Raw genomic sequence first — 20,084 nt, 5'->3', positions numbered from 1 at the left:
AGAAGAGAAGAGAAGAGAAGAGAAATTAAGTAACTTTGTTCACACCAGATCTTTATGTATTTCTTACAAAAAGCATAGGAAGAACATGGAAGTTAAATGCTGTATAGTCTTTGTAGCCAAGCTGATCTGTGTCAGCACGGAGCATGGGCTGTAGTCTAATGCTGACTCATCACGGAAGTGTCCTTGCTATGCAGAGAAATACACAGCCGTGGGCTCTGGCATCAGAACAGCAACCAACAATCATTCTTGAAAACTACTACACATCTACCCGCACAGACAGAGACAAAAAGACATTTGTTCCTAATGAAATAACATATAGAACACAGTTCACATATTTAAATGGAGCATTTCGGCATTATTTTTTATTGAAGGATTGTTTGCCATGGATGGATGAGAACATTCATTCACTTCATTTTAGGGCTTGGAACAGGATTATGAAGATCATGCAATATTAGGGATATTGCTGTAGCAATTTTTTAAGGTTGCTACGTCCAACATAACCTTTTATTTTAATATTTGTTTTTAAATTTTAATTTAACATACTTGTCAGCAACACAAGCTACAGATCTTATACCTAAAAAGGGGTCAATTGTGTCTTTCTTTAGGGATTACTACATATGAATTCCAATGATTGAGTTTTCTTTTATTCTCCTACAGTAATATGGTGTCATTAATATTATTTTTGTTCATTAACTATTATGTAAGCTCTTCATTTCATACAAATAGCAAAAGTCCAATGATAGTAAAGAACCCCAAGAATGCTAAGCAAAATGAAAGAGTGCTCCTAAGTCAGATATTCTACATAAAATATGCCTACACTGGGGTTTGAAATTAATGGTTTGAGTCAAGTGTAGTGTCACCCGTCTGTAATCCCAGCATTCAGAAGGCTGAAGCAGGAGGATTGCCATGAGTTTGACAGGCTGGGCTCCACAGCAAATATAAAAATAGCTTGGATTATAAAGTAAGAGTTGGGCAATATTATTTTAAGGTGTGTGACTTTTGTTTATGCTGCATTTGATTAACTCTAATGGTCCTAATAAAGAGTTGAATGGCCAATAGCGAGCCAGGAGCAAGGATCGACAGGGTTGGGGCAGAGAGTATAAATAGGAGAAAGGAGGAAGAAGAGGAGCAAGAGAACAAGGAGAGGAGGATATCAGGGGCCAGCCACCCAGCTACACAACCAGCCAGAGTAAGAAGTAAAGTAAGATAAACAGAAGTAAGAAAAGAAAAAAGCCCAGAGTCAAAAGGTAGTTGGGATAATTTAAGTTAAGAAAAGCTGGCAAGAAACAAGCCAAGCTAAGGCTGGGCATTCATAACTAAGAATTAGTGTCTGTGTGTGATTTATTTGGGAGCTGGGTGGTGGACCCCACAAAAAGTCAAAAGAGTAAAACATTACACAAGTAAGACCCTGTTTTTATTTAAAATTATTTGTTGCTCCAAGTTATATTATTGTCATAAAGTATTATATATTTAGCAAACAGAGATTCTTTGGTGAAATAAGTTTGTAGATGTTGGATTAAGTGACTTTAAAAAATGTCATAATATGTCATAACTTTATAAATTTTTAAAGGATAAATATAGTAGGCTATTTATTTTGTTTGTTTGATTTTGAGACAAAGTCTCACTGTATAGCCCTGGCTGGCCTGAAACTCACTATGTTAACCAGGCTGGCCTCCAACTAACAGATCCACCTGCCTCTGCCTCCCACGTGCTGGGATTAAAAGGTGTGCATCACTATGTCAGACAAAACTGGTTTTGCAAACTTTCCATCTATCATTTAAAAAACAAAAAAAAAAAAACAACAAAAAACAATAATCATTTATACCAAACAAAAGAAAGGTTTTTAAAATATCTACTAAAACGTGGTCTTCCTTTCTAGAATTAATGCCACCAGAAGGATCTTTTAACATTAGATCTGGTGAGATAGCTTCTCAGTTTCTATGCTCATTCATTTACTTATTTTTTGAGACAAGCTCTCTCATTCTACAGTCCACGCTGGAGATGTTTCTGCCTCAGCCTCCAAAATGCTGGGATCACAGGCTTGCAACCACTTTATATGGTCTTAGTGACTCTCCCTGGAATTCTGATTCAGCCCTCCTTAGGGCATAACATGAGGTCCCCAGGGAAACGGAGAAGAGATCTATGTCATCTCATCTAGAACTTGATGTTCCCCAAATGGGAGTTGAAACCATCTTCTTATAGTTATACACTTGACAGATAGCATAAGCTCATGTCCATTGATGGGGAGGGGTATTTTCAGAGGTATATGCAAGGTTTCTAGTGGTCTCTGCTAAGAGATCGCATAGCTATAGAGAGATTACCTGTTGGGATTCCTTTGTTTAATTTTTATAACAATATTTGAGGAAATTCATGGAAGATTCATTTCCTTTTAAGTGTGTGTGTGTGTGTGTGTGTGTGTGTGTGTGTGTGTGTGTAAAATATTTCTATGTTTCTAGGTGGGAACAATGATTGGGACAGACAGAGTCCTTTTTCCTATTGTTGACAATATTGAGAAAGACAGTGGAAATCTTAAAATCCAGAAGTCCAGCTACCAGTATATCCCAGCCATGCAGAAACCTCAAACACTGAAAACCAGTACCAACCACATGGTGCAGCCTTTACATCCTCTCAGCATTGGTCAGCAGACAATGCCAACAGCTGGCAAAGAGCCTCTCAGGATGTAAGGGGTCACGAAGAAGAATATGTGAAGAAGAGTCCATAAAACAGATTGAAAAGCAACTTGAAAAGTGAAACAGAGGAACAAACAACCACAACAACAAAAAAATGGCACTGCTATAAAAATCCCCATAGAGTTTCAAACAAAAAGGTAATAATCAGAATAATGCTGATTAAGGAAATCGATGCATAGGTTTCCAAGAAACAAAACATCGAATACAGAGTTTTTTTTTTCCAATCAAACGAAGAAAGTTTAAAACAAGAGATAATAAAATCCAACTGAAAATCTCATTTCTGAAACACTGTGCAAGACTAGAAAGAATGGAAGATAGATGTAATATCAATCTATAATCTATTTCTACATCAATAACTTTGGTAAGAACTAAGCAGTTTCTAGAATCAAAAATATACCTAAGGCTGATAAAGACCTAGAAATGATTAAGCAGGATAATAAGGGAATTATGCATGCATGCAAACACATACATATCTCATAGCAGAACCAAGAATATTAAAGGAAGGAAAATAACACAAGATGGAGACAGAAAAAAAAATAAGTAATCAATGATGAAACAAATGAGGAGGAATCAGACAGAGCTCAATGACTATTCTCATCAGCATCACAGGATGCAGGAGAACAAAGGAACATCTCCTTCTGAGGACTCATGGAAAAGAATTCTATCCAGCTAAATTAACTGGATTTAACATGGAACAAAAAATGGTCTAGGGCATGAAAGTACTCAAAGTTTTCTCCTGCTAGGAGGGTATGCTTCAGCCACTAAAAATAAGAGTAAGTAGGAGAAAGATAATATCTTAGGATTCAGACAATATGCTGGCCCCTGTCACCTGGCAGGATGCACCCAGGCAATACCCTGGCCAGCCCAGGGTCCTATGGCTGCTACGTAGTCTGTATGCAAGTGTTAAAGGTCACTTTTAAGAGACAAGCTCTGCCCATTCCTTCTCTCTTCCCAGTGTTCTGCAGAGGCAGGCAGGTTTCTGTCTCCCCCCGCCCCCCGCCCCCCGCCCCTGTCTCCACACAAGCTCTGTACGCACAGCTCTGACTATCTGTTCCTCATCTGCCAAGGGCTTCCACCTGCAGCCAAGGTCCCTCCGGCCCAGAACACCACCACCAACATGGGAAATGAGGAGTGGGGTTCTGGACAATAAAAACATGAGGAGGGGGGGGGCTGGAGAGATGGCTCAGAGGTTAAGAGCACTGACTGCTTTTCCAGAGGTCCTGAGTTCAATTCCCAGCAACCACATGGTGGCTCACAACCATCCGTAATGGGGTCTGGTGCCCTCTTCTGGCCTGTAGACATACACACAGACAGAATATTGTATACATAACAAATAAATAAATAAAAAAAAACATGAGGAGGGTCTTAACTTCCTGGAAAGACTTAGTGATTGTTTTCCCCTAACTGTTTCTTAAACCAGTAAGGATTAAATGGAGTTATACACAGGATTGTCTCATTTTGTTAGAGTCTTGGCATGTTACTCAGGCAATCTTGAACTCCTAGGCTCAAGAGATCTTCCACCTCAGCCTCCCAAATGCCAGTATTACACACATGACCCATTGTTCCTTGGTGCAATTAATAAATACTAAAATTTAAAATCAATAATTGAGAAAACAGTAGAGGGAAGGCAAGCATATGTAAGTACAGATGAAGGAAAAAGTGTGGGATAACCATCTAGGCACTCATGCGTGTTCAGGTACTAAATGCCCCGGTATTTGCTCCTCCACAGTCCGAGTTCTCGTTATATCCACGTTTTCACTTAAAATACTGTCTTCTCCACTCATAATCATGCCACAGACTGACATACGTTTATCCGGGCACTTGTAATACTTTATGATCTGGTTTACAAACCAACCTAGCCAAGGCCTAGAACAGCCCCTTCATTTCTACACTCCTAACTACAACACAACTACTCGGTGTTTGTTGAGCAGAAGGACGTAAGGCAATTTTGCAGACTTCAAATGTAAGTCTGGATTGCACATGACCGAGCTATAAATGACAGTAAATTCTTTTTATATAAAAGGGCCTGGGCTCATCCTGTCTGTTGCTACTGCATTTCTGACGAGATGATTACTGTCTCTTGTCATTAAGTTTAGAAATGAAAGAGAGGCAAGCTGTAAGGGGATGGGCCATTAGACGCTATCAACAAGCCTTCTATCTCCAAGTTCAAAGTTCCCCAGGAAACAACTTTTCAGAACTCTTTGCTTGTTCTCCCCCACCCCCCGAGCTCATACCTGCAGGAGCTCTATGTCCTCATGGTTTTCGGAGCCAGGAGTGTTCTCCATCAGTATGGCAGCCATCACGTTCACATTCATTCTCACCATATCCAACTCGCTGTGCAGCTTCCCGATCTGTGGCAAGCAATGGAAGCCTCCATCATTAAGCGTGACACGCAGACGGTTGGCTGTCTTGATTTCTGCCCACAGGGCACACGCTGGCAATCAAAGGCCTTTGCAAAAGGTAACCTTTTCAAACATACAAAGGTTTACCTCAGCATACGTGCAACTATTTTACAGATTAGACCCTGCTGCTCCCCGGACAGACTTAGCATTTCTTATAAGAGATCCACAGATAGGCCTCAGGAAAGTTACAGATGAAGAAACAAAATGATCGGAACCAATAAGGTTAAAGTAGGAAATACCTAGAAACAGAAGTTAATAGAAACCTGAAAAAAAAACGAGAAACGTCATCCCATATTATCCTCAGTATCTGGCAAACAATCAGAAAAGAAAAAGAAAAAGAAAGAAGGCGCAGTTTTAAAGTTACCATGGTATTATAGGAGGAAATATAAAAAGAGAAACACATTTTATTGTGGTTTGAATTTTAAGAGGAAGAAACTACGTGGCTTTTTGATATAAGAAATACTGGATAATACTAATATGAAGCCTTCAAATTCATATAAAGTCTTCAACGAAAGTTTTTAATACAAATATATAAGTGAGCATCATAAATTAATTACACTTATCTAGATCTCTTAAAAATAGAGACAAAGGAGAAAATGTAACTCATTTGGTATAATTAACAGAGGTAATAAGACAACTGGCTACTGGACTCTCTGAAAGGAAAAGAAACAAGAGTCAATGGGTAGACCTCTGACCTAGTCCACAGCCTCTGCTGGTCAACATTCTTTTCTGTAAGAAAAAGTTATTTATTTATTTATTGTGTATGTGTGTGTGCGCGCATGCGTGTGTATTTATGTAAGTCGGAGAACCCCTTTTGCAAGCTGGTTCTTTCCTTCCATCATATGGATTCTAGGCATTCTACTTAAGTCATTGAGGTTGGTGGATGGCAGCTTTACCTGACAAGCAATCTCATTGGCCCCCTAAAACATTTTTTTAAGTATGTGAACACTGAATTCAGACAAAACTCAAAGGTTTAATTCTGCAAAGAAATAAACCATGGTGACACAGTTTCCCTAAGTTGGCAGTCCCTCCTCTCACAGGAAAGGAAGGAGATACAGAAGCATGCGGCCTATGTCTGCCACCCCAACATGTGGGAAGCAGAGGCAAGGGAATTATCAAGAATTGTAAACCATCCTGGAATACATGGTGAATTCCTGGTCAGAAAATGCTACACAGAGGATATCTTGTATTAGAAAGCAAAATGAAGATGTTACTTAATTGAGGGTTGTGTTACATTACATTTACACTTCATAATGTTATTAAGAAAACTCAAACTGTGAGTACGATGCTTGAAAAAAGGCATGAATAAGTACAGTTGTCAGTGTTGTTACCTGTTCTGGGACTAATAAAATAGTTGGAGTCTTGGGAGCAATTATAGAAGAAAGAGCAGGTGCGGTAGGGACAGGTGCTGATGGGTTTGGTGAGAGCTGAGCAGCCTGTCAATCAAAAATAAGGAAATATTATGACATGAATTAACAAAGTCACCTCAAGCCTGGCTCCCAATCAGCTGGCTCAGGCTCTCTCATAAAAAGTCCTGGGTAGCTGGGCAGTGGTGGTGCATGCCTTTAATCCCAGCACTTGGGAGGCAGAGGCAGGTGGATCTCTGTGAGTTTGAGGCCAGCCTGATTTATTATGCAAGTGCCAGGACAATCAGGGCTATACTGAGAAACCTTGTCTTGAAAAACCAACCCTTCCCCCCGCCAAGAAAATAAAAACAGTGAATAGCTCCCTGGATCAGGCCTGTTCTGCCACTGTGAGTGGACAGCCATAGTTTCAGATCATGAGAATGATATTCTAGGTCAGTACTTCTCACTATCAGGGCATGTAGAAACACCCAGAACCGTTTTTCAGAAGGAAGACTCCAGCATGGTCTAACCCACTATGGTCAACGATCAGTGAAGCCTAAACCCAGGTTACTCTATGAGATACAGACATACTCTAATAAATTCATCTTTCTGCTAAGCTGACTGAACTGCGGTTATCCCTTTCAATATGAAAAGACCCAAGCAACATATATCACTTTACGTGCATCAAAGAAAGACCTCCTACCTCCTGCTTTCTCTCGGGCTCTGCATCCGACCGTGGGAATTGAACCCCTTTCTTCAGCAGGTCAAGGTACACTTCTTTCACTTCACTTACATCCACCCCTCCTGGGAAGCCCTGTGACCAAGTCTAAATTCAAGAGATAGAAAGTTCCAGAATAAAAAAAAAATAGCAAAAAAAAAAATCTTAAAGCTGATGATAGAAAATGAGGAATTGAAAAGTAGTACTTTATTCAGAAAGAAGCTAGTTTTGAATGTTGTAGACAGAATGGCCATTTTCAAAGGCTAGAATAGTACGAAATGTTTTGACTCCCTGGTTTCAATATCTTGACAAACACTGGGATGGATACTATCAATCACCTATTGCTGCCTAAATCTAAACTTGAACATTCTAAAATCCTAGCAGTAGCTTTCCTGCCAAACAACTCTAGGACATAGTTTTTATACCTGCAGAACGAATGTGCACATCACTGCCTTTCCCATGTGACACAGACACAAGAGAAACTGAAATGGAAGCAGGGAAATGGCTACTGGCTCTTAGCAGAAGGACGCTATCAAATTGTCAATAGAAGCTTCAAAATGTGCAGCTGGGATGTAGCTCCCGTGGTAGAGAGCTTGCCTAGCATGCATGAAGCCCTGGGCTCAATCCTCACCACTGCATAAACTGGGTACTTAGGATGTAGAGGTGGGAATATCAGAAGTTCAAGATAATCCTTGGTTTCATAGAGAGTTAGAGGCCGGGCAGGACTAGAGAGAGACCATGAAAGAAGAAAAGGAAGGAAGGAAGGAAGGAAGGAAGGAAGGAAGGAAGGAAGGGAGGGAGGGAGGGAGGGAGGGAGGGAGGGAGGGACGGAGGGAGGGACGGAGGGACGGAGGGAGGGAAAGAGGGAGGGAGAGGGAGGGAGGGAGGGAGGGAGGGAGGAGGGGGAGGGGAGGGAGGGAGGAGGGGGAGGGGAGGGGGAGGGAAAGGGAAAGGAAGGGAGGGATGGAGGGAGTGAAGGGAGGAAGGGAGAGACAGAAGAAGGAAAGGAAGGGGAGGGGAGGGGAGGGGAAGGGAAGGGAAGGGAGGGATGGAGGGAGTGAAGGGAGGAAGGGAGGGACAGAAGAAGGAAAGGAAGGGGAGGGGAGAGGAGGGGAAGGGAAGGGAGGGATGGAGGGAGTGAAGGGAGGAAGGGAGGAACAGAGGAAGGAAAGGAAGGGGATAAGAAGGAGAAAATAAAGAAAAAGTGCTTTGTGGTTCAGTATTAGGTAAATAAAGGATCATTCTGCATCATTATCTGTCTACACTTAGAAACTTCCCATCCCTTGATATAAATGAACAGACTTACCTTGATGAAATTCAAGATTCTGTTCTGAATGTCCAGCGGCAAAGTGTATCTGGGATTCAGCAGCTTAACTAGAGTGTCTTTAATGAACTCCTTCTTCACAATCAGAGACTGGAAACTTGGACCGCAGTTCTGCATGCACATGTCAATCAGCTGAAGGAAAGAGCACAGTCCAATGCTGACAGTTCTCTAGGGAACCAAGACCAAACAAATTCTTCCAGAGGATGATTTCCGCCAGTGTTCTAATTAACGAACACCGTTTCTTTCCTATACGACTAAACTATATGGCGAAATGTTAGGTTCAAGTATCATGAGGAAGAGGCCGCACAAGGAAAGTACCCCGGGGCTAGAACTGATGAGGTGACAGGGTACAAACAGAGCACTCAGCAGCACATTGCAGCAGATGCCACGTGCCAAACGCAATGTCACGTAAAACATAACATGCTGTGCTGGATGATGTAACCCTTGCCGCAGGTTATCTAGGGTCAGCTGGGTACCTCCTGGTGTCCTGGCTCTGTTAACAGTAACACACCCTCTCGCCCTTAAATGTTCTGGTTTGGAAAATAAACTGTAGTCTGTCTGGCAATAGATCTTTATAGGCAAGTGTGATTATTTCAGAGTCAGGTGATTGTGGGGGGAGTTTTAGACAAGGCTGGTGCCAACCTGGGCATTGAAAAATGACCAAGGAAAATAGAAATAAATACACAGCTGTGTTCTAGATGGATGCTGCTGCTATGGTTTGCATTTGGAACACCCTGCAGACCCCAGTGTTTAAAGCTTGCTGCTATTTGCGGGGAGAGACGGTTTTAAATGGTGCTAGCGGGAAGTTCTGGGTTGTGGCAGGGATAGCCTCAAAGGGGATCGTGGAACTCTGATCTCTTTTTGTCCATTTCGCCTTCCAGTCATAAGACGAGTGATTTTGCTCTGCCACAAATCTCTGCCATGGTGTGCTGCCTAGCCACAGGCTACCGGATCATAAGCGTCTGCAACCACAAACCACAATGAACCTTCTTTACGAGCTACTTTAGGTAGATCGTATAGGGATTCCTGGAAAGAAGAATAATGTAAATCATGTGCACAAAATATAAAGGTGTCAGTGTGGAAGTGTCACAGTGGGAGATTTGTACTCTGCTTTGTCTCTAGCAGGGGCTTCTTGATGTCAGCAAATGGAAAACGCTGGAAGGGTACCGTGGATAAAGCCTGTGAGGGCACCATCTAGACCGTACAGGTGTTTGTCTGGCAGGATAGAGTCTGGACATTACCCAGGAGTCCCTGAAGGGAATTTGTTTGTCAACAGCATCTATAAAAAATTCTTTGTGGACAGGTACCAGCAGTACTCTACCTAGGAAAATTGGAAGGTGGACCACCCTGGAGTGAAAGGGAGATCTGGTAGGCGCTCATCAGTCCAGAACCAACATAGGAAAGGATGAAGTAGGATGGCTTGAGTTCACCAGGAAGAACGGAACATGAAGGAAGAATTTTGAGTGTGTATTTGTTGAAGTAAGAAGACTGAGCGCTAAGAGACCTTCACTCTGCCTGGGGCTGAGGGTCCCTTCCATGGAAGGATGAGGGTGGGTGGGATCATACGACTGGGGACCCTAGGTAAAGTGGTTGGGGAAAAATGAGGCATTCTAGGTTTGAAAGGAAAAGCAGACATTCAAATATGCTTAGCAGAGAAGTCTACAGGCACAGCTGCAGGTCGGGAGAGTGAAGGGCCACGAGGAAGCCATCAAGGTCACCGAAGGGAAGGAGAGAGGAGGGATGCCGGAGACACTGGGTCAGTGAAAGGCAAGGGAGGTTGTGAAAAAGCAACAGAAAAGAAAGGAAAAAAGGCAGGAACAAAAGAAGGAAGGACAATAATGTGGGCAAAGTTAAAAAAAAAAAGCTTCCAATAGGAAGGGTGCTAACGGTTACTAATATGGACAGACACCTGAAATGTGCTCACCGATTAGTGGAAACATCTGCCATTTTGAATAAAACAACACAGGCACAGAGCGAGCTAATAAAAGAATGAACTGGGGTGGAAAAACAGCATGAAGAAAGCTGATTTCTAAAACCGAACTACAGGTGAAACTAAAAATCACCATGCCACTTCTGGTTTGGGAGACCAAAAGAAACTATGGCCCGACCAGGAAACTGTCACCAGGAAAGCGGCCCTGGCGCCTGACTTCCCGACGTGTGCTGTATTTAGAGTGTCACTTTCATGAAATATAAAAAGTAAGCAGCAGGTCCCAAAGCTCTGCTTTTGAAGCAATGAGACCATGGACGCGACCAGAAAATATCGAAGCTGTGGGCATGAAGCTACTAAAACACAAAAAGCAAAGGGAGAGAGAGGCAGAGCCCGCACCAATGTGAGATGACTGTGGACTGATGTAAGCTGGCTAGACGGGATTGAAAAGGGAAAATAGAAATGATGCTGAGCTTAACCAACTATTAAAGAGCATTTTCAGTGGGCGAGAGGCTGAAGACAAGGCCATCTACTCAACGGGAACTTACGGAAATACTTATCCAACTGTTTGTACAGTCTTGGATAAGATGTCTAGCTGCCACGTCTCCCATTCGCTTACAGTAAAGTAAATGATGACTCTCTCGCTAAGTATCGCCCAAACCAATCTTTATCTTTGGCATGTTAATATTTTATGGTAATGGGGTAACATTCCTGGAAGGTACATGCACAAATATAACAGTCAACACGCAGTTCTGGGAGTGTTAACATCTGGAGATCAGCAATTATGCCCTTTGTGGGTTTCCGCTGGAATCAGGAACGTCAGGGCTCATTATTTCTGTATCATTTCCCCCATTATGTCTCCAATCCTCACCCCCCCCACCACAGCTCACATGGACCCTAAAACATGCTGTGGTAAATGAGCAAACTTAGGAATCGCAGAACATATTTTGCTATCTAGTGCTGGTGAAAATGTCCTCGGGTAACCTGATTTGGAAACGGGCTAAGTGGAAATCCATAATCTGGAGTGGGAGAGAGAGCGACAGGAACCAAGCAACCGAGGGAAGCAGACGCGAATGACTCAAAGCTTTACCGATCTATTTTTGTGCCTAGTTAAGCAAATCACTTATGTGAACTTGTGGCAACGCTGTCTGCATAACGGGCATTGTGCCCCTTTCTAGGAGCTTGTCGTGTGAAATGTGATGGATCTGAGAGGGAGGCACAAAGCAGGACCTCAGCAAAGGATAACTACCGAGACCATCCGCTTCTATAGAGAATATTCCAGCATGACAGAATGTGGTTAGCAGCAGAAATAAGAAAATCTTCACAGACAGCTGGGAGAAAAAGCGCGGCTGTGCAGTTTTGCTTCTCACTAGAGGTACAGTGACAATACTAGATCTCAGAGCTGTATCTGGATGACCAGAAGCGAGCCCGTCAAGGCAGGGCTCCTCTATTATAATAGCCACATTTAGGAGAAAGCTGCCTTCTTCCCCTCTCTCGTGTGATAAACTACTGGGAGATACTCCCCTTTACATATCTCCTAAAATCGCTGTAACTCGTTATTAGTGCGTCTTCCATAAAGTACTATTACATTCACCGGCTCTCAGGAACTTGTTCAACCACTTTGCATTTGACAACGACAGAAGTATTTGCTGAGGTTAGTCACAATTGACTCATTCTAGAAAGGGCTCTCTAGCTTAGAGCAAGCAAGCTGAGAACCAACACTGAATGCAAGGCAAAGCAGAGCTATTGACTTCTTGGCTCGGGAATGTATCTCAGGGGCACAGCCCGAGTCTTGAATGCACAAGGGCAAGGATTCTGTCTACAGCATTGTGAAAGAAAAACAAAAAAGCTACTGCCTTCTTGCTAAAACTATGCCACTAATTGATGGTAGAGAAGTCAGATTATGTCAAAGACCCAATCAACAGTAACAAGTTCATGGAGGACTCAAAATGACAGACAACATTAAGAACATTCATCACTGACTTAGGCTCCTAGCACTTCACAGAAATAAAACTGAAAGCTCACATATGGGATGAGTTTTTGAATATTCTATTGGTAAACTTATGATTGCCATTGACAGACATGGGGCAATTCCTTCTGTGACTAATTTCTCTCATAACTGAATTTAGCCTCTGTATTCCACTTGAACCTACAAAGTGGGAACTATAACCACATCCGCCTTTCAGCCTTCTGGAAAACACTGTCATTACTCCTAAAAACAGTGTGATGTTGGCCAGACCTATGTGTGGTCTAACTTCCAGAAGAAATGAGGAAGACATACAGTTCATTTCCAATGTAAAAAGGGCAACTCAGCAATGTAACTGAAGAGGCATATGGTCATACCCAGGGGGCAAGGGGACCATTTCGATAAGAGCTTGCATCTGCATGGCAGAAGAAACGGTGCCCAGGAGAACTGCACTGAGCGACAGGGAATGTTCCACAGATTTCATCATCAGAGTAACCTGGCTGAGACATAAGGGCTGACAGTGGCCTAAGGTTCTACAGTGGTGCTGAAGGGAGGTAGAAGCCTGCCAGGGAGCCATCTTTCACAACTTCAAGTTTCTCCTTCAAACAGAGCAAACAAATACACACACACACACACACACACACACACACACACACACACACTTACTGACCCCTTTATCATCTACTAGTCTGAAACCACAAGTTCCAAGATCTTGATTGGGGGAAAAACTGATTCTGTGGGAATATTTTCTTTCTACAAAATTAGATGGCACTGGAGTCAAGTGGCCTCCCTTCTGCAGGTCTCAATAGCTGAGAAGACTTAAGTCACATGGTCCAGAACATCATTACCCAGCGGCCATCTCTTAGACTATGATTATGCTTTTTAACTCATGAAAAATGTGACTTCTAGGCAAGGAAACCCCACAATCTTAACTGTAGCAGTAAAAGTACTTACTGACAAGGAAAGTTGTATTTCTTTGTGGTTGTAGTTTTTGGAGATCCTTTTCTTCAGTGCCTTCACTGCATCTTTTGGCCTGTGGCAATAAACACATTGAAATCATCAGTTGGGAGGTAGAAACCGTCTCTATGAAAGCAATGTGCAATATGGAAACAGGAAGGGCTTAAAGAATAAAGACTGGCGTGGGAGTCCGCTGCCACCATAGGTGGGCCACTTAATTTACCACATCTAAGTTTCCTTGTGAAAGAGATAGATCACAACAACTGTCGTTCCCCCCCCCCCCCCGCCCCAGAGATGCAGTTAAGTAATTTACGTAAGCGTATTGCACAGAAAACACTGGTTATGAAATGCGTGCACACCTGCTTCTATCAAGGATCAAAATCAGGTTACAAGAAATGGAACCCTAAAACAACAAAAGAAAAGTGATCCCTTTCAGATTCTCAGCATTTCCTGAGGACCGCATTTGTAAGGGGATCTAGGAATTACGGCAGCTTGCTAATTCTGATATGCTGCAACTTTTTGTTAGGAAGAGCCGCATGGAGAGAGTCAAAATCTACTTTTATTAGATTTCCCTTTTGCATGATCAATGAAGAAATCGATGATAGTAATGAAAAGGCTCATAGAGGATCTAAACTCAATATTACAGGGCATGTAATATTATAAATGTGGCTCTAGGGAGATGTAGAATAGGTAAAGCATCTGCTATACAAAACTTGAGGACCTGAGTCAGGATCCCCAGACCCAGGTAAATTTACGGTGGACGGATTATGCTGCCTCTCATTCGAATGCTTGTTCAGCAGGTAGAGAGGGTCTTTGGGGTAAGCTGGCTAGTCAGCTAGCCTTACTGCAGATTTCTGGGTTTCTCTGAGAAGCACTGACCCAACAGATCGGAAAGAGAGCAATTGAGGAAGATCCTTGATACCAGCCTCAGGCCTCTACACTAAAGTGTGCTCACACACATGTGAACACACATACCTTCATGTATACCACATACAGACACATTTTACAAAAAAAAAATTTGTAAACTCTTAGAAAGGTTAATACATAACCAATAATTATGTTGCCATGTTTTCTACATCAGCACACACTAGACTAAATCTTTTTCTATCCATTATCCCTTAAAAATGTTCAGGGAGGTGAGCAAGTTTCACCTTTTATCATAACCTACAGTTGATTAAATTCAAAGTAGAAGTCCTTGTAAAGTTCTTTTTTTTTTTCCCTTTCTTTTTAATGACTTCAAGTTTAGATAGTATATCACTACGCAGCACATCTTGTACAAGTGCGGTATGAACAGGGTGAGCTGGCAAGATGAAGGATAAACACTGTGCCCTGACAAGGAGAGAAAAGACTGCTCGATTGTTCCTGAATAACCAAGAGGGTTGGTCACCACTGGCCTGGACACCAGCAAAAGCCACCCAGCTTGCAGCTTCTGGAGAATGCTTTTGTTACATAAAACACTGGCAATCAGAGCGTGAGAAAGTTCTAAAGAAAAAAATAATAATTTAACTTTCTCTAAAAAAAAAAAAAACTTTTCAGACAAGTAACTGGAGCAAGACAAAGACAAAATCTAAACTAATAAAGAAAAGGCAAAAGGAGGGGACAAGCTCAAATGAATTCTTGGGGACTCTGCACGCTTGGGTAAGGAGTTGTCCCCAAGGTCAGCCTGCCATCTTCACAAGGTAGGCAGTGCCTAAAGGACATCAAAACATTCTTTCAGCGAAACACCCAAAACTTGGCAAGGGAAAGCATGCCGCAGTTCTGACATATCTTATCAGAGCACAAATGCGGAGACGCCACCGTGAACTTACCCATCCTGCGTGGTGTTAATTATGTCACAGATATGCATGAACTGGCCCCAGTCTTCAGTCTGAACTCCAGCAAATGTAGCCTTCTCTGCAAAGATAGAGCTGTTTATGTCGAGTCTGAGACACAACGGCACAAAAAAAGATCTTGTCTCCTTGAAATAATCTGCCTGGTGCACTAACAAGTACTATGAAGTCCATGCTACCAAAGGGCAAAGTGATTCTTTTTTTCCCCTCCTAAACAATTCCCTGTAATTCAGGAATCAATCAGAAGTCAGGTTCAGAGGGCTGCTGTTGTAACAGTAATGAGTTAACCATTAAGAGAACCTACAACAGCTGGCCACAGGGCCAAAAGAGACCAGTTAAATTTCCATCTTCCAGGCTCTTGCAGAAGATGAAACCAGCCCTTTGGCACACGGGTAGTCACGGGCAAGGTGTACTACACATTGAAGGGACTCTAGCCAGCCCGGGTCAGGCAAACAGGGCCCTGGCAGGCCTTGCTCTTCCCTCCCATTCCCTCTGTCACACTAAAAACCACTAAATTACTTTCCTAAAGCTAGCCCCCAAGGTCTATTCCCTTATTTGGCCACTTCCTCCTCCTGAGGCTGCCGATCAAGGTTCAGCTATTAAAGTATTGAAGGCCAGTAATCAGGTGCCCCCTTTGGCTCATCTAATTAACATGCCCAATTAAAACCAAACATCTTATCCTATCACAGGGTTTTCCCTTGTAGCTTTAAAAACTGCAGTTTTCCTACGTGCCACTTCTGTTTCCTCTCTATCAAGAGACAGTCCTGTCCTCTGGGGCAAATACCTCTTTTCTACTCTCTCTTGTTCCCCTTCCCCTTCTGCCTCATCCTCTGTCTCCTGTGTTTGTCTCTTATTCCCTGACCCCTGTCCCTCTGGGGCAAATAAATCTCTTTGGTGCTGAGAACTTGGTCTTGGGCATTTTGAGCCAATACTTTCCCTTTTACACGCTACTAAGTCTTTTTCTCGTTGAGCCCAGGTGCAGATGATGAAAGAATTTCGGAGAGAGGAAAGAAGTTATCCAACGTTACATATCAAATAGAACTTGCATTCAAATCAAGATTATTTGATTCCACTGTTTGTATTTTTAAATTATGTATTTGGTGGGGGGGGGTGAGAAAAAGGGAAGAGCTAGCACAATAACCAAGCAAGACAACGCCTGGCATCACAGTTCTAACAGGCGGATTTATACACTTGCGCCCTGACATCCCCTTCTCTAGACAGCCTCTATAAGAACACAAAAGGAGGGTCAGAGCCTCTAATGCCGTGGTTCTCAACCTTCCTAACGCTGCAACCCTTTAACACAGTTCCTCCTGTTGTGGTGACCCACAACTATAACATTATTTTCATTGCTACTTCATAACTGTAATTTTGCTAGTTAAGTGTGTTTACTGGCTTCTATGACAAAGATCCCCAAGCATGGGGTAAACCCTAGTGTGAGACTTGAGTCTAGCACTGAATAACCAAAGCTGAGCAATCTTGCCCGTGTTGTTAGGAAGGGCATTACTCTTCCATCTGCCAGATCCATCCTCCTCCCTCCCGACTGCTCATTCCTAGAGAACTCCTATCCACCCTTCAAAGGCCACGGCTGAGTTCATTTCCCCCTTTTCGTAAGTTTTGAGTGCCATAGATGTTTTCTAGTATTGTAAAGGTTCTTAGAGTGGTTACTACAGATTATGTAGTATTCTCCTTATAAGCTCGTGAGTTCCCTGAAGGTTGACACTATGCCTTCCCGAAGGCATCTAGCTGGTAGTTTCTGAGTGTTTACAGAACTAAAGGATAACCTGACATATTGTTGGAGTTTCTTTTGCCTTTGGAGATTCAGCATGGATCCATTTCTGCTCAGGACTCATTCTACTACGTACTACAAAACAAAAAGAAAGAAAAGAAAGTATTTTTCCTCAAGGAAACTCAGATTCAGGTTCAAAGGTGTTCCCTGTCCCTGCAGCGGTTAACATACCCTCTGCCTAAACTCTGCGAATCTAAGCCCTGATTACAACTACCAGGATCTTAGGGTTTCATCACCCCACTAAATTCCCGACAGTTTGCCTGTCATTAATATGTCCTGGTGCCACACCCTGTCCTCAAGGGAGGGGTTGGGAGAAAGAAGGGATCTGAGTGTAGTCAGCGACTTTTGAGCAGAAGAACACGGGAAGAGGGAGAGCAATACTGGGTTGGAGGGCGACGCTTGGGGGCCTCTGAGACTTCAGAGGGCCCCTCTCTCCGTCCTCAGCACCACCAACACACACTTTCAATCTCCCTGTTTAAGCAAAAAGCCATTCAGTTCGCTTGCGCTGTGCGCCGGAGAAAATTGGTTTGGAGAAACCTGCCTCTCCAGGTGAGGTCATGCTAATTTGCTTCTCTGAGCCTTCTCTTCCTGGTCCGTAAAATGGGTATAACAATAAAGAGATGGGAGTGAACGCACTTTATGAAGAACCTTGCCCGGGTCAAGAAGTTTCCACTTTCTCCTCCCAGCGGTTCCAACACTCCACTCAGTGCTGCGGGTCACCTGCTTGGCTCTACTCGCCCAGCTGACATCCAAAGGGAGATTCTGTATTTTTTTTTTTTTCCGGTATAAGAGAGCCAAGAAAGAAAGGTGGACAGCTGCCTCAGGTGGCACACACAGGTGGCGTGGGAAAGCTGCGGGGGAGGGTAGCATTTCCTCCAACTTGGTCCAACTCGGCCCGCAACAGTCGAGAATGGAGTCTAGCGGGCAGCGCTCCCACGGTCCCCAAAGCCAGCCGGGATGTTGCACCCCGCGCCTCCTTACCTACGAGGTGACCCACGGAGGTAGCATAGGGATCGCGGTGACTCTTCCCAAACGCCATGGTAGCTCCAGAGAGCCCTCCCAGGAAATCCGCCTCCACCGCCCTCCGTCTGGCGACTCCACCCGCCCGGTGCTCGAGGCTCCTCCTCTCCGCTCCGCTCCAGCGCTTCGCCGCCGCTGCGAGGCGCCAGGCAGCGCGCCCGGTGGGGACCCCGGGGACTTGGCGCACCTGCTGCGCACGCCTGGCGCTTCCCGCGCCGCGTGACCCTAGGTGGGCTGGGAGCCCAGGTGGAGCCCTGTGGCCCCGCACCCCAGGCCTGGAAACTCAGAGCTTAGCTCCGATATCTCCACGTAAGGGCCGAAGACCGCTCCTCTCCCTTTAGAGACTAGGCGGTGTGGGGTGGTTGCAAACACAGAGCTGAGGAATATTGCTAAGTTAAGAGAAGGACGTAGGCCTCTCAGGTCATGGTCACACATCTCCAGAACGATGAGATCTAGCCTATTGCCATTCCCACTCCAGAGATCCCTGAACCGATTCTTGCGCCCTGCCCTTTAAGTCGACGGAATTGGGAGGAGGATGGGCTGTCTGTCTAGCACAGCGACGGCCTCCTTGGAGCTCAGTCTCTTTGTTTCTCTCCTGTTTCCAAGAGGAACCACGGGACGCCGCCACACAAGCTCTTGGCTTCTAACTCAGTCTCCTAGGAGCCCTACTTTCCAGCCTACTGATGAAAGGAGATGGGGGCTTTCCTGGGGCTCTGGCAGGAAATATGTTTGGAATGTAAATCCACATTAAGAAACCAAAACCCCTTTATAGCTTCTCTTTTGGAACCAAGATTTCTTTTTCCTTTAAGGCGGCAACATCAGATAAAACAGCGCCCTATCTGTAGGATGTCTCCTGAGAGGCTGGGCTACTGAGCTGATGGTAATTTTGGCTTTCTGTGGTTATCTGGAACTCAGCTCCACATATATAGTGAGCTGATTTTTCTCCCCCTGGAAACTAGGGAGACTAGGACGAGCGAGCGGACCTGGCCTGACTCATGTTTTGGTCTTACATATTTTAGCATAGATGCCCAAACTAATTACATTGTGCTTCAAGTGGCGAACATCTACTTTCATTGCTCTCGAATCTTCTTCCTCCTTTTCTTCCTTCTGAGTGAGTTAACACCGATATTCTACAATCCAAAACACAACATTTTGTTATGGTAATGTTTCTCATAATGAGCTGGGACATGTTTATCTCTCTCCCTAGCTGTTTCACAGGTTGCCATTTATCCACTCCCGTGGTCAAGCTGTCTTTACAGTTCATGTTGAAAACCTCTGTTGGTGATATCAGCCTGGTCTCTGTTTCATGCTATGGTCTCTGGCAAGTCATTTGCCTTCCCTGAAGTGTGCCCTGGAGCAAGATTAAAGAGAAAGTCAAATTCAGCACTAGCTCAAGGGCAGATGACCGTCTATGGGGAACAAGAAGTAGGAAGGAACTGAAAATCCCCCTAGATCATTTACCCACTGCTTCTACTGAGAAGGGGTCGGGCTTTCTGCTTCCCTTTGTTTGATTTCCTTACACAGCAAGACTGAGAGAGAACAAGAGGAAGAGTAGCGAGAACTGTGCCCCGGACACAGTGGCTGATGAGGACCACCCATGTCCTCTCTCAACGGTGCCTGCACAGATACTGCCCCCCCCCAGGGTGCTACGGTGGCTGTAACCATTTCTTTCTATGCTTTGTCACTTCCCCCATGATCCCACGCTTTTTCAGAAGTGAATATCAACTCGGTGTTACTGTGGTCTAGGAGAAGGATATTAGAAGCCCCGGTCAAGTTGAGGTCAGAAGAGAGGCATAATTCTAGACAAAAGTAAGGATTAAATATCTTGATACCGCTGGGCTGGAGAAGTGGCTCAGTGGCTAAGAGCACTGGTTGCTTCTCTAGAGAACCAGGGTTTGATTCCCAGCACCCACCTGGTAGCTCACAGTCACATCACTCCGGTTCTTGTAGATCTGACACTCTCTTCTGACCTGCATGGGCACCAGGTGCACACATGTACACACCAGGTGCACAAACATACACGTATGCAGGCAAAATACTCACATACATAAAATAAAGTTAGCCAGGAAGTGGTGGCACACACCTTTAATCCCAGCACCCGGGAGGCAGAGGCAGGCAG

General features: G+C 44.0%; 1 protein-coding gene across 4 annotated transcripts in view; it reads right to left on the bottom strand.

The window, feature by feature from the left end:
* The window catches only part of Tom1l1 (target of myb1 like 1 membrane trafficking protein), a 42,293-nt gene extending 24,209 nt beyond the window's left edge, over positions 1-18,084 (bottom strand). For 2 of the 4 annotated variants that reach the window (XM_085695649.2, XM_085695648.2), the window contains exons 1-7: positions 17,927-18,083; positions 15,139-15,223; positions 13,328-13,406; positions 8,463-8,612; positions 7,142-7,264; positions 6,424-6,528; positions 4,925-5,041 (exon numbers count right to left, since the gene is read on the bottom strand). In XM_085695649.2, the coding sequence (XP_085551775.2) occupies positions 4,925-5,041; positions 6,424-6,528; positions 7,142-7,264; positions 8,463-8,612; positions 13,328-13,406; positions 15,139-15,223; positions 17,927-17,984 (717 nt within the window). In that variant the 5' untranslated portion in view covers positions 17,985-18,083. Of the gene's footprint in view, positions 1-4,924; positions 5,042-6,423; positions 6,529-7,141; positions 7,265-8,462; positions 8,613-13,327; positions 13,407-15,138; positions 15,224-17,926 lie in introns of all 4 variants that reach the window. The other 2 variants (XR_015003759.2, XM_085695651.2) reach the window with 2 other exon arrangements.
* Positions 18,085-20,084: the final 2,000 nt, after the last annotated feature.

Source organism: Myodes glareolus, chromosome 9 (genome assembly GCF_982192425.1).
Source record: "Myodes glareolus chromosome 9, mMyoGla1.1, whole genome shotgun sequence".
In the NCBI taxonomy this organism is placed as follows: Eukaryota; Metazoa; Chordata; class Mammalia; order Rodentia; family Cricetidae; genus Myodes; species Myodes glareolus.
The sequence above is the reverse complement of the archived record's forward strand: the minus strand, read 5'-3'. Positions and strand labels throughout refer to the sequence as shown.